Source organism: Drosophila suzukii, chromosome X, assembly GCF_043229965.1.
Source record: "Drosophila suzukii chromosome X, CBGP_Dsuzu_IsoJpt1.0, whole genome shotgun sequence".
Taxonomy (NCBI): Eukaryota; Metazoa; Arthropoda; class Insecta; order Diptera; family Drosophilidae; genus Drosophila; species Drosophila suzukii.
The window spans coordinates 19130170-19142964 of NC_092084.1; the positions used below are offsets into that span (position 1 = coordinate 19130170).

Genomic DNA, 12795 nt, shown 5'->3' on the forward strand with positions numbered 1-12795 from the left:
TATATTTCTTCCGCTTTTTATATTTATACATACACCCTTTTCCAAACTTCATATTTATCTCGTGCAGATTTTTTAATATACATACATATTTAAAGAAAGCAAGAATGAATGAACATAGAATTTAATGAATTGAATTAAATTGAATTGAAGTGCCAGGGACCCACCAAGGATAAGGGCCAGAGAAGCCCAACACCATTCATCAACCACGCATAATCCACCGCTGCCACCTAACGCCATCAGTGAGGGAACTTGTGTGAATGATGCCTAAAGGTTATCGACTACTTGGGCAAGGGCCAGCTACCCAAGGCACAAAGTGTGGTCCACCACACCAAGGAATAATATTAATATGGCTAAGAAGTGCCCCAACTTCTTGGACGAGGAAGGCACTGAAGACGGCGGTCAAAGGATCCAGGTTCATGACATTCGATATTGCAAATACAGAATGTCAAGGATCTGACTCCGGAATGCGTCTTCAGTGTCATCCCCATCCAATTAGGAAGAGCAAATAATTGCCATATTACTATTACCCTTGGCGGTGATCACAGTTCGTGGCTCAAGCCCCTGGCCCTTGGCCGAGCAGTCTATAATCTTCTGGCACAACCCGCACATGTTCCTACTGATGGCGTTAGGTCGCAGTGGCAGATTGTGCGTGGTGGACGAATGGTGCAGGACATCTCTGACTTCTCCTCCTTAGATGGGACTTTCAGGGTGCTGAATATGGAGCAGACACCATTTTTCAGCAAGTACTCGAAGGCTGGGAACTCGGTGGGCACATAGACATCGGTGTTTCGAAGGCCCTGACGTCCTCCAGATCTACAACAACACAAGTTGGTGAGTAAAAAACTTAATAAAAGTAAAAACTTATAAAGTTAATAAATAAATAAAAGAAGAAGGAATGCAAGTCGAATTTAAATTTTAAATTATAATTAAAATAAAATACCAGATCATTTTTATAGGCGTGGGACACACTATTGATTTTAGACGGTACCACTGACAACGCTAAAACCTGGTTAACTTAGATAATCATAAAAAAAATATAAAATATTAATGCGATGGTTACGATTATCAGCATTTAAAAAGGTATTGTAAAGTGAAATCAATTTCAATCAATTTTAATTTACACTGAAACAAAATTTTAAAAAATACGGGTGGCAGATAGACTTTTAGCATTATGGCTGATAAGAAGATCTGCCTAAGAAACGCACTTTTATAGTTTCCGAGACAAGATTTTGACCAATATTATAATACCCTCTGTAACTACACCCTAGGTAGCAGGACCCTTGAGAAGATTTCTCTCACCTTGTGACTTCTGGGCGTCCATTAACATGCGTTTCATGTGGTTCTCACTATCGTCCACCTTTCGTTTGGCCTGCTGCACCTGGGAGACTGGTTGGCCATAGGACTCATGGCGTTCCATCCTGTTGTTGCGTTTTATCACGACTGCATCCTTGGCTCCTGAGTTGTAGGATCCCCGCTCTTGAGTGGACATTACCTATAAGAGCCATGTTTAGTTCCACAGATCGCATTGAGTGCAGAATCATATCAGGCAGAACCTACCTTCCATATCACGTCGCAGTGCGCCACAGCCTGCTCTATGGCCATTTCAAGATCCTCGAACTTATTATTCTCCCACTCCGTTACGAACCGCATAAGAGCATTATGTTTCTCAGGGGGAATCCTTAAAACCAAAACAATAAATTAATTTAAGTCGCATGTAGTTGTGTTGCGAATAAAATAACTTGTATAATGCCTGCCCAAAATGACTGTCCAGAATGACTGTCAAAAATTACACTCACAAAAAAAATTTGATAGGGGTTTATAGAAAAATGTTTATAATGCCAGGGGCGAATCATTTTTGGTCCCTTTTCTTCAGGGCTATTTTAGGGAAAACTTTCTATGATGACTGTCCAGAATAACTGTCAAAAATTACACTCGGAAATAATTTTATAAATATTAGAGTAAATTCAAGCAGTATTTCACCAAAGCTAGAGGCTTATAGAAAAATGTTTATAATGCCAAGGGCGAATCATCTTTTGTCTCTTTTCTTAAGGCGAAGTCTTTTTTAAAGTTTTTTTTTAAGGGTTAAATTTATATGATGACTGTCCAGAATGACTGTCAAAAAATTCACTCAGAAAATTTTTTATAAATTTTACAAAAAATTCAACCAAAATTTGACCAAATATACAAAAATGCTTATAATGCCAAGGGCGATTCGTTTTAACCACTCTTTTACGGGCGAAAACTCTTTTTGTTTTAATTTAATGCGCCATGTTCGACAATAAATAATAAATTCTGTATTAAATATTTGGAAATAACCTGACGCACCTGCTTTGGATGGAAGTTAGTCGGTCCTCCGGCCAGCTGGTGAACAGCCGGTGGATAGATTTATGGCGGATGGATAGCCGGATGGATAGATGAACGGTTGCGGGACGTAAATGGTCGATCCGCAGGACAGGCTGCTTTCCTGGCTGCTCTGCGAGTTCGATTTTTTCGGGCCCAGCAGGTCCTGGGGACGGCGATTACGATTACCTGCGACGGGAAAGAAATCCAAATTCAGCATTACAAATTTAAGATATGCTCTAATTTTGTACACACTGCACACACTTTTTTTATTATTATTAGACCGGTTATAGAATATTCACTTTAAATTGGATTACACGCTTTGCAAGGCATTCTTTAATTTGAATTTGTCGTTTCCTGCGAAAAATTTGTGAAATGACTTGCAACTCTTGAGAGAAAGAAAGGGAGAGAAATATGACTTCTGAAATTCACCAATTTCGCTCTTGACACGATTATTTTGTCGTATTTTGTCGGTTCCTGCAAGTTGTGAAATGACTTGCAACTATTAAGAGAAAGAGAAAGCTATATGTTGAAAAAATAAAATTGAAAATATGACTTCTGAAATTCACCAATTACACACTTATCACGATTAGAGTTTTATTATTGAATTTTTAATTTTATTTTGTACGCAGGATAGTTACTTTTGAACAATTTACTTGCATGCTGCTTAAGGGAAACACGCGCAATCTGTTACAAATGCTTTACCAACACTCTAGCTAAAAGAGCGAGATGGTTATATGTAGAAAAGAGGGAGAAAGAAAAAATCCCGGCCGAAAAATTCGCCAATGACATTTTGAAAGAACGTGCTGTTTTCTCCAGGAAATTAGAAGAATGTGCAACAAAGCTAGTGCTAAAAGAGCGAGATGGTTATAGAAAAGAGGGAGAAAAAAAAAATCCCTGCCGAAAAATTCGCTAATGACGTTTTGAAAGAACATGGTGCTTTCTCCAGGAAATTAGAAGAATATGCAATAAAGCAAGTGCTAAAAGAGCGAGATGGTTATAAAAAAAGAGGGAGAACGAAAAAATCCCGGCTGAAAAGTTCCCCAATAATATTTTAACAGAACGTGGAGTTGTCTCCAGGAAATTAGAAAAATGAGCGAAAAGAGATAGTAACTGGATGGCATTTGTTATGGCTAGCAATTCCACGGTCAGCAAATCGAGCTGCCCCCAAGCAAATTCCCCCAGTATTATTTTCTGAATGCACCATTTGTTTATACTCGTGCGATTTGTTTATGACGCCAGACATTTGCGCTCAGGTTGATTTGAGCTTACAATAATTTACTCAGGTTCGGGTTGATTTTATTGTAAAATAATTGACTCAGGATCAGATTGATATGATTATAAAATGATTTACTTACCAATGGATTCTTGTTTTGTGTTGGCCTTGTACTAGCTGAAGGTAATTTGAGTTAAAAAAAAAACCAATGCAAATTTAATCACTTCACTCCCGACTGGGTTCTTATGTACTGCACTCCGAAAACTTTTCACCGGACTGAACGCTTTTCCGGAAACGGAAACCAACTGCCTGCCCAGTGATGAGCCGCAAGTTGACATTGAGGCATCGATAACTAGGATAATCCGATATCGGTGCTATCCCAGCCTAGGGATCGAATCTTTTCCCCTCCCTAAAACCACGCTAGTTTTAAATAAATGTAAATAATTCGTTGGAAGTACTTGGGGTTGGGAGCTGAAGTTGTGCAAAGGGTTTATTTTACCTTGGAATCCAATAAGGGGACGAAATTCCCTTAAACTGGCGCGCATGCGCAGAACGAATTTGTGTCCATGAATTCAAAACGGTACTTTGAAAAAAGCGCTGCAACTAGAGATGGACCTTATCAATTGAAATTGTGTGGAACAGCTGACGGAAATTCATGGACTCGGCCATTTCAACTCTTTAGTTAATACCCTAATTTAGGGTATGTACAGATTGACCAAAGCAACTCTGTTTTTTCAAATTATCTAAAAATCAGATAAGTTGGTTAAAAACGGAGTCATGGTAGGAATTTAAAAAAAAATACCTAATTAATATTTTCTTTCCCAACATATTATTTTTTAACACTACTGTTTACTAGACAAATTCTGGAAAGTTCATTAGTGAAACGACATATTTATTTATTTCGGAAAGCTATTACATTTTTTGTAATAACTTAAATAATGTTTTGTGTAATTATATTATTGAAAAATGTAGAGGCAATTTAAAATTGAATTATTTATCACATATTTAATGTTACAAATTTGACACCAACAAAATTGTTTAGTATTCGATTTCGTTTGGTAATTCAAAAACATTTGGTAAGACTTAGGAAGTAGTACTTTTAACTACTTTTACAAACCCTTGTACAAATGAGGTATCGTGGTTATGTTCATTAATATATATTTAATAGTTTTTTTGGTATTTTTTTGAAAGTGAGTTCTTTTCTTGAACCTAAATTGGGCTTTAGATAAGTACTATTCTTCTTTTCAGTTGTTATATATCTTTACTTCATGCGTAAAAAAAATGGTTTCTTTCATACAACAATCAAATACAAATTTTATAAAGATAATATATTTGATTCTCCTTGTCGTGGTGGCTATTTAAGTTTTTGGGATCTTCTTCGAAGGCGCTGGAAGCGGTGGGAAGTTTGAAATATTAACGGTGAGATCAACGTCGTTTGTGGATGGGACGTTATTTGGCCCACTTGGTCCACTAACAGCCTTTTTCACCAATGCCGCTGAAGATGAAGCACGCATTTTCACCAGTCGACGGCTTGTTTCCATATTCATCGTAGTCTGCGGAAAAATAAAAGGGGAATTACTTCTTGGAACAAGGCATACTCAAAATGTCCCCTAATTTCATACGTTGGTCTAAGTTAAAAAAATTATAATTTCAAATTAAATTATCTAACTAAATATAGGTTTGTAAAATGTTACTAAAATGTTATAGCCTTCTTCTTGATTTCATTTCTTATCTAATGACTTAAAAAAAAAACCTATCTACAATTTTGAAGTAGTCAGTCGAAATAATGTCCTTACTTGAACCCATAGCACCTGGACTTGCCTTACGTGTGTCCTCTGCTTCTACCTGACCCGATCCTCCTGGACGAGATCCTTCTTCTCCAGGTGCAGATTTTGGCATTGGCTGTGGAAAAAGCAAAGCAGAGATTAGACTTGTGGAATACTTATGAAGTGACAAGAAAACAAGCTCTTAAGTCATTTGATTTTTACTTTCATAACATTAATTTTGAAAGATCTGAGCAAAGAAGGTCATATGAAAGTACATATTAGTTTAAAATTAGCTTGGAACTGCTTTAGTATTTGCCATTTTTACACCAGAAAACTACTTTGGTAAAGCTGGAGAATTGGAAATGTTCCCGGGTTTCTATAAGTTAAGCTCTTTATAAAGTTAATGGGCAATATCTACAAATTATGTGTTACATTTTTTGGAAATACCTGACGCACCTGCTTTGGATGGGCGTTAGTAGCTCTTCCGGCCAGCTGGTGGGCAGCCGATGAATAAGCGAATGGCTGTGGGTAAGCCGATGGATAGACGAATGGCTGATAAGCAGCCGATGGATAGATGTATGGCTGATAGGCAGCTGATGGATAGAAGTATGGTTGAGGTATACCCGATGGATAGATGTATGACTGAGGGATACCCGATGGATAGATGAACGGCTGCGGGACCTGGCGATAATGGCCAAAAGCCGGAGGAGTCGGCTGGCTTCCCTTGAAGCTTCTGCCCATGGGAGTGTCGAAGAACGCCTCACCGTGGAGGGCGTACATTTGGGCTGCGTAGATCTCGGTCGGCGAGAGATTTTCCAGGAACATCTCCGACTTGGCCATGGAGTTAATATAATTGGCATTGTCCCACCAGTTCTCATTGTTGGTTGGGCGATCCTGGTTTTGCTGGGCTCCCGATGCCGGCTGTGGCCAGTAGGTTGGCCAGTAGGTTGGCCAGTAGGTGGGCCAGTAGGGTTGCCAGTAGCCAACTTGCATTGGCTGACCTCGAATCCAAAGTCCCGGAACGTAGACAACAGTCGGTGGAACCAATATGGGGTTTCCATTGGCATACGATTGGGCTCTATTGGGACCCTGCTTTGGCGGAATAACATTCCGACGGTTGAAGGGGGATTGTAGAAGCTCGGAACGATCGACGCTCCAAATGGTTTTGCCCAGCGAAAGACCGTTCTTGTTGCTCTCCCAAAGCAACTTGGTAGTCTCCACCAGCAGGACAAGCTTGGCCACCTCCTCGTTGTACACCTTCTCCAGATAGGCCCTCTCCTTAGCCCGCATAAGCATTTCGTACCCAATGGGTTTTAGCTCGTACTTGACAAAAATGTCCTCATGGGACTCATCGGAATCGGCTGTGTCAATAAAGGACATCCCGTAGGGGTTTCTCCAAAAAGATGGCAACGGAAAGCCATCGGCATCCAGTTCAATCTCCTGTTCTTCGGCTTGCATCAGGGGACCGAGATCCATTTGGCCGCACAGAACTGAGGTGCGCGACACTGGTTTTTGATTGGAGATCGGACAAACCGGCATATCGGGATCCTCGCCGAGATCAATAGGCGGCGCGATCGGTGGGCTGACTACGCGCCATGCCGAGGTGGAGCAGCGAGCATTCCGTGAATTCCCATTCCTGGGCGGAGAGTGCTTCACTACCTTTGAGAATAGGAAGCTGGCCAGTGTGATGCTGTGTGCGTTCTGGAAATGATACATCGATTCACGCAGGCAGCCCTTCTTCAGCTCGCCGGAGGAGTTGCTTCTTCCGCTGGAGCTGGAGTATCTAGTCATGGTCGAACCGCTGGACAGACTATTGATGCTACTCTGCGAGTTCGACTTTTTCGGGCCCTGCAAGTGCTGGGGACGGCGATTACGATTACCTGCGACGGGAAAGAAATCAAAATTCAGCATTAAAATTAAAAATATGTTGCCCTTTTGAAAAAAAAAATACATCTATACTCGGCTTAATCACCTTTTACAAGCACTTTTTTAAAACCATGGTCTAAATTTCTTAATAAATAAGGTTTTCAGCAATAATATAAGGATATGTAAATCCAAGAATATCGGGGAGAGCTTAAAAGCAAAAAAGAGTGTCCTATAAAAAATATATTCATACACACACAAACGTAAAGAAACAAATGTAAGGATTATTTTTATTTTTGTTGGTTTTCTGGTGAAAAGTTGTAAAAAGACTTGCGAATCATGAAAGAAAGAGACAGCTATACATTGAAAAAGTAAAAGAGAAAATATGACTTCTGAAATTCGCCAATTACACACTTGTCACGATTACACTTCCTTGAACATTAGAAATTTATATTTGATTTCTTACTTTTATTTTGGCCGCAGAATAATTACCTTTTAAATATTTAACTTGCTTGGTGCTTAAAGGAATAATTTGCACCAATGCATTTTTTTGTCGCATTCTGTCACAAACATGCTTTACCAACACTAGTGCTAGCAAGAGCGAGATGGTTATAGAAAAGAGGGAGAAAGAAAAAATCCCGGCGGAAAAATTCGCCAATGACATTTTGAAAGAACGTGGTGTTTTCTCCAGGAAATTAGAAGAATGTGCGAAAAGAGATAGAAACTGGACTGCATTTGTTATGGATAGCAATTCCACGGTCAGCAAATCGAACTGCCCCCCAAACAAATTCCCCCAGTATTATGTTCTGATTGGGTCATTTGTTTATACATATACGCGCGATTTGTTTATGACGCCGGACATTTGAGCTCAATTTGAATGGTTGAGATAATGAATGACTTACCGGTGGCCGGTGATTTTTCTTGATTTTTGTATGTACCAGAAACCTGAAGATAATTTCGGTTCGTGAAAACAAAAAAACAGGTGCAAGGGTAATCACTTTACTTACGGTTGAATTCTTCAGGCTTTTTTTGGATTTGCCTTTCTTCGGAACTTTGTTCGGTTTCTCCGAATTAGAGCTATTCTCATCGCTGCTGCTCGCAGTCGAAGGCCTGTTTGAAAACTGGACACCGTTCTGTCGCTTTCTTTGGCGCTTGCTAACGTACTTCATTTTTCACACTTGCTCCGCAAACTTTTCACTTGCCGGTCTGAACGCTTTTCCGGAAACGGAAATGATGAACTCCAGTGATGAACTGCAAGGTGACAATGCAGCATCGATACGTAGGATAATCCGTTATCGATGCTTTGATTAGACGCCAAGCGTAGGGATCGAATCTTTTCCCCTCCCTAAAACCACGCTAGTTTTGAATAAATTTGAATAATTCCTCGGAAATGCATAAGATCAGGATCTGGAGTTATCCGAGGGGTATATTTTATCTTAAAATCCAAGGAGGGGACAAAATTCCCTGAAACTGGTGCGCATGCTCAGAGGGAATTTGTTTCCAAGAATTCAAAACGGTACTTTGAAAAAAGCGCTGCAGCTAGAGATGGACCTTTTGCGATGTTGACTTTTGTTAATATCTTTGTTTTCTATATGTTAAGGGTTTAATTAAATGCTCCCGTGTTAAAAACTTGTTTACGTTGGGTATTTAAAAGGTATCAAGTGAACTATTTAAAAACCATATCGCCTATCTAAAAGTTTTCAAATGAAAAATTTTGCGGGGAAAAACTTATTGATAACCCTGTTTGATAATTATTATTAATAATGTGCTAGTGTAATACTTAAATAAAATTATATATAATGCAGAAACCCTTCTATAGGCATATTTTACTTGCAGAATCCAAAATTATTACTTTGGTTCATTTTTGTGTAGTTTAATATCTAGTGAAGGGAGCTTGGCATCGTTTCCAAAAATATATCGATACTCGAGTACATAATCGTCAATCGAGTATTTCCCCCTAAAAAGATCTGGGCACCCTGCACGAAAAGCGCGAAATTGTATTTGCTTCTCCTTTTCGATTTGCTCCTCGATCTTTGCGGATCTTCCTCTCAAATTCTGGCCGAGATCGATCTATTGGCAAGGAAGCGTCCACCATGTCGGAGAGCGACGACTACTTGTACGCCCTGATGATAATGCAGGAGCAGATGAACGAAGAGAGCCAGCAAAATAATTCCGCCGCACCTGCGGAGAAAAACAAAGTACGTAGTTGTTTATAAGAATGGTCTGGTCCAAGAATTAGGCTAATCCCTTCTCACGACCTTGCAGGACTCGGACTACGAGCTGGCCCTCAAGATACAGGCCCTCTTGGACTCGGAGAATGACCCCGCGGAGGGTGACGGAACCAGCGACCTGGACACCAGTCTCCAGTTCGTCTATCCCTCAAATCAGAATCAGCCCAAATCGGTGAGTGCCCTGGAATTCCATTCAGCCAAGACCCCAGTGTCAACAGCTACGTATATACCATTCGTTAATAAATTCCCAATACAAGCAGAACACCATGGCCAACAAAAAGACTACAAAGGGAGGAGATGCCTCAAAGAAGCCACCAGTGCGCGCCATTCAGGCCAGCCACGATGACTATCTCAACCAGACGCAGAATCTGGTGCATCCGCAGTGGGAGCTGGTCGATCCCAGTCCGGACATCTACTCTATGTTCATGCGCTTCGACGAGAAGTTCTTCCAGCAGCGCCTGGGCGCCGTCGCCCTCGAATGGAGCAAGCGGATGTACTCGTGCGCTGGCATCTGCTACCAGCGGGGCAATCGGTTCGTCAAGGAGGTGACCATCCGGTTGAGCGAGCCGCTGCTCAAGTTGCGTCCGCGCAAGGATCTCGTTGAGACGCTGCTGGTGAGGATTAACCTACTAATTCTCGCCTCTAAAAGCATTTAACATAATTTATATGCAAGCTGTATAGTTACATACCTATCTTCCGTACCATATCGTATACTAAATTATACTTTCCCCTCTGTCCAGCACGAGATGATCCATGCCTACTGCTTTGTGCTCAACATCCGCGAGGGCAACGGTGGTCATGGGCCCAACTTCAAGCGCATCATGGAGACTATCAACAAGGTGGCGGGCACAAACATCACCGTTTACCACTCGTTCCACGACGAGGTGGAGGCCTATCGCACCCACATTTGGCGCTGCACAGGCATTTGCCAGCACCGCACGCCCTTCCAGGGCTATGTGAAGCGGACCAGCAACCGCGCACCTGGGCCCAATGACCAGTGGTGGGCGAAGCACCAGCGCGAATGCGGCGGCACCTTCATGAAGCTGGGTGAGCCATCGAAGCCTCCCAAGCCGGAGCCCAAGTCCAGATCCAAGAAGGCTCCCAAGCCAGAGGCTGATCCCAAGAATGACATACGTAACTGGATGGGAAAGCCGGCAGCCAAGCCAGCCACAGACACAAATTGGATGGGAAAGCCAGCAGCCAAGAAGCCAGCCACAGACGCAGCTTTGCTGGGCAATCTGGTGGGCGCCGTGCCACCGACTTCCTATCCGGGTCTCTCATCCGATCCCTTTGTCATGCCCAAGCCACCAGCTGCAACTAAGCCCCGTGGAGCAAACATCATGAGCTTCGGCGACCTCAACACAAGTGGCGAAGAGAATGCATCCACAGGTTCAGGTTCACGTTCGAAAGCCACCACTGAGATGAGCGGACAGGGTTACAGCATTGGTGGAACAGCCTCTGCGGAAGTCATTGATATTACCGACGATAATAATCCTAATCCCTCTCGACTCCGTCAAATTCGTCTTGAGCGATTTGGAAAAGGTAGTTCCACAAAGGAGGAGGATACATCCCAGCCAGAAAATGGCCAAAAGAGACGCCGTGTCTCAAGTGATACAGAAATTATTAGCTGGGAATCGTACGACGATGATGTGATGGTGGCAGACGTGGCCGTGCCCACCATAGACCTAGCCGATAGCGATAGCGATAGCGATGGAGAGCAGCCGGCGAACGACCAGTCCATGATGCCAGGTGGTAGGAACACCATGAGCAGTCATGAGCGCACGCAGAGCATCAAGCGCGAGGTGTTCGAGGACGAATCGATCTACTCCGAGGAGGATATCCTATTCATTGATGACGAATACGATGATGAGGAGGCTGCCACCAATGACAGTCTCACAGCGGCCACGGAGCTGGCCGATCAGTCCATTATCGACGACATCTTCGGCGAGGACACTCTGCTGCAGGAGTTCCAGCGCGAGAACGCTGTGCAGCCCAGTTGCTCCAGATACTCCAGCAATGTGGACAACGACATCGTCTCCTGTCCCATTTGCTTTGAGAAGATGAAGCGTACGCAGCTGGAAAATCACTTCGAGGGCTGCACCATCACAGTGCGCGTGGAGCCGCCATCGTTTAAGCCGAAAGGCGGACGGCCAAATACCTCCCGGGACTTGGACAGCAGTGCCTCCACCTCGAGACCTTCCACTTCGCGCGGCCCCAAGAAGAAGTCGCAATCTTCTTCAAAGCAACTTCTTCGCAACTCCGGATACACTGACAAGGAGATCGCCGAGCTAAACCTGAGCTCTTCCAGCGATTCAACCACTGTGCTATCTAGTGAGGATGAACTCACTCCCCGTCAGCGCCGTCAGCGCAATCTCTTCAAACAGACTGTGTGCTGCCCCAAATGCGGCCAGGAGCTGATGGGCCACCAGCTGGAGGCGCACCGCTCCCTTTGCCAGGCCAAGAAGAAGCGCTAGGACTGCACTCCTTGCACCAGCCAAATACTGAAGCTAGCCATTCCGTTATTTATATTATTTTATATCCATTAATGTTTCAAGTTGGATTTTCATTTATTGTTCTGTGAATAAAAAGAAAAGTGTTATAAGATGCGCCCGAAATATCGCAGGTTCTTTTTGTCCGCGTAGCGAGTGGCCAACGCCGGCCAGTGGACCACAAAGAGATCTGCCAGCGGAAGGAGCAGGCGCCCGCTCAATGAGAGCGTCTCCACGCGACAGAAGCTCTCCACAAACACGATCCTGGAGTGCGAGGGCAGGCGTCCAAGGAGGCGCCACAAGTAGGCAGCGTAGCAGAAGGGCACGCAGGTGCCGGGTCCATTGCAGAGGATCAGCTGGGGACGATCTCGCCACACCAGGTAGCAGCTCCACAGGAGTGCCCACAGGCTGGTGAAGATAGTGCTCAGCCAGGATTGACCCACGCTGCGGCTGCGCGGAACCTTCACGAATTCCGCCTGGGACTCCAGGGGCAGCGCCTGCCTGAACTGGCGCTCGGAAGTGGAGTCGCTGCTGGCCAGGATCAGGCGAATGGGCTGGTACTTCTCCACCTGTTGGCTGTCCTGCTGCTGCAGCAGCGCCTGGGTCAGCCGGCACATCTCGGCCGTGTGGCCTCCGGAGCCCAGGATCACGTAGGTGGGATGCGGCGCACTGGTGGTCATGATCCCCTCCTGAAATTGAATTCCAATAGATAACTTTGTTTACATTTCAACTCGATATCAATTTATCGATTTCCGTGTTGTTGAAAGTGGGTCCAATTAAAATTTATATATTTGCCACAGAGTGGAGCAAAAGAAAACAAGTAGTGGGAGCACCCGTTTGTTTGGAATGCACCCCGGTGGTCATGGTCTCCTCCAGAAATGTATTTCGTA

The 12795-nt window shown here is 43.5% G+C and overlaps 4 protein-coding genes across 7 annotated transcripts; 1 reads left to right on the forward strand and 3 right to left on the reverse strand.

The window, feature by feature from the left end:
• On the reverse strand, positions 1 to 3856 carry LOC108005257 (protein maelstrom-like). Its single transcript, XM_017068448.4, has 5 exons — positions 3699 to 3856; positions 2326 to 2529; positions 1558 to 1678; positions 1300 to 1492; positions 1 to 813 (listed from the first exon to the last, which is right to left on the reverse strand). The coding sequence occupies exons 3-5, from the start codon at positions 1648 to 1650 to the stop codon at positions 737 to 739; spliced, it is 363 nt and encodes a 120-aa protein (XP_016923937.2). The 5' UTR covers positions 1651 to 1678; positions 2326 to 2529; positions 3699 to 3856; the 3' UTR covers positions 1 to 736.
• Positions 3857 to 4662: 806 nt separating this feature from the next.
• On the reverse strand, positions 4663 to 8453 carry LOC108005111 (uncharacterized). 3 transcript variants are annotated; one of them, XM_065868078.2, is made up of 5 exons: positions 8193 to 8453; positions 8088 to 8130; positions 5770 to 7202; positions 5353 to 5458; positions 4663 to 5109 (listed from the first exon to the last, which is right to left on the reverse strand). In XM_065868078.2, the coding sequence occupies exons 1-5, from the start codon at positions 8352 to 8354 to the stop codon at positions 5027 to 5029; spliced, it is 1827 nt and encodes a 608-aa protein (XP_065724150.2). In that variant the 5' UTR covers positions 8355 to 8453; the 3' UTR covers positions 4663 to 5026. The 3 variants fall into 3 exon arrangements, with proteins under 3 accessions (XP_065724150.2, XP_070853772.1, XP_016923773.2); XM_017068284.4 differs by having other exon boundaries at positions 4668 to 5109; positions 5779 to 7202; positions 8193 to 8450; XM_070997671.1 differs by lacking the exon at positions 5353 to 5458 and having other exon boundaries at positions 4667 to 5109; positions 5779 to 7202; positions 8193 to 8452.
• Positions 8454 to 9168: 715 nt separating this feature from the next.
• Positions 9169 to 12031, forward strand: mh (maternal haploid). 2 transcript variants are annotated; one of them, XM_017068612.4, is made up of 4 exons: positions 9169 to 9383; positions 9451 to 9588; positions 9674 to 10030; positions 10157 to 12031. In XM_017068612.4, the coding sequence occupies exons 1-4, from the start codon at positions 9279 to 9281 to the stop codon at positions 11888 to 11890; spliced, it is 2334 nt and encodes a 777-aa protein (XP_016924101.2). In that variant the 5' UTR covers positions 9169 to 9278; the 3' UTR covers positions 11891 to 12031. The 2 variants fall into 2 exon arrangements, with proteins under 2 accessions (XP_016924101.2, XP_016924102.2); XM_017068613.4 differs by having other exon boundaries at positions 9173 to 9383; positions 9677 to 10030.
• On the reverse strand, positions 11965 to 12764 carry Alg14 (ALG14, UDP-N-acetylglucosaminyltransferase subunit). The gene has a single exon (XM_017068614.4). The coding sequence runs from the start codon at positions 12583 to 12585 to the stop codon at positions 12013 to 12015; it is 573 nt and encodes a 190-aa protein (XP_016924103.2). The 5' UTR covers positions 12586 to 12764; the 3' UTR covers positions 11965 to 12012.
• Positions 12765 to 12795: the final 31 nt, after the last annotated feature.

Excerpts from the sequence above, each read along its gene's own strand:
- LOC108005257 (XM_017068448.4), bottom strand. The coding sequence starts at position 1,650 with ATGCGGTTCGTAACGGAGTGGGAGAATAATAAGTTCGAGGATCTTGAA. Across the intron at positions 1,493-1,557 it reads ACTGCGACGTGATATGGAAG|GTAATGTCCACTCAAGAGCG; the intron begins GTAGGTTCTGCC and ends TGGCTCTTATAG. Across the intron at positions 814-1,299 it reads GGACGCCCAGAAGTCACAAG|ATCTGGAGGACGTCAGGGCC; the intron begins GTGAGAGAAATC and ends GTGTTGTTGTAG.
- LOC108005111 (XM_065868078.2), bottom strand. The coding sequence starts at position 8,354 with ATGAAGTACGTTAGCAAGCGCCAAAGAAAGCGACAGAACGGTGTCCAG. Across the intron at positions 7,203-8,087 it reads AGAAAAATCACCGGCCACCG|GTAATCGTAATCGCCGTCCC; the intron begins GTAAGTCATTCA and ends TTCCCGTCGCAG. Across the intron at positions 5,110-5,352 it reads TCCAGGTGCTATGGGTTCAA|ACTACGATGAATATGGAAAC; the intron begins GTAAGGACATTA and ends ATTTTTCCGCAG.
- mh (XM_017068612.4), top strand. The coding sequence starts at position 9,279 with ATGTCGGAGAGCGACGACTACTTGTACGCCCTGATGATAATGCAGGAG. Across the intron at positions 9,384-9,450 it reads CACCTGCGGAGAAAAACAAA|GACTCGGACTACGAGCTGGC; the intron begins GTACGTAGTTGT and ends ACGACCTTGCAG. Across the intron at positions 10,031-10,156 it reads ATCTCGTTGAGACGCTGCTG|CACGAGATGATCCATGCCTA; the intron begins GTGAGGATTAAC and ends CCCTCTGTCCAG.
- Alg14 (XM_017068614.4), bottom strand. The coding sequence starts at position 12,585 with ATGACCACCAGTGCGCCGCATCCCACCTACGTGATCCTGGGCTCCGGA.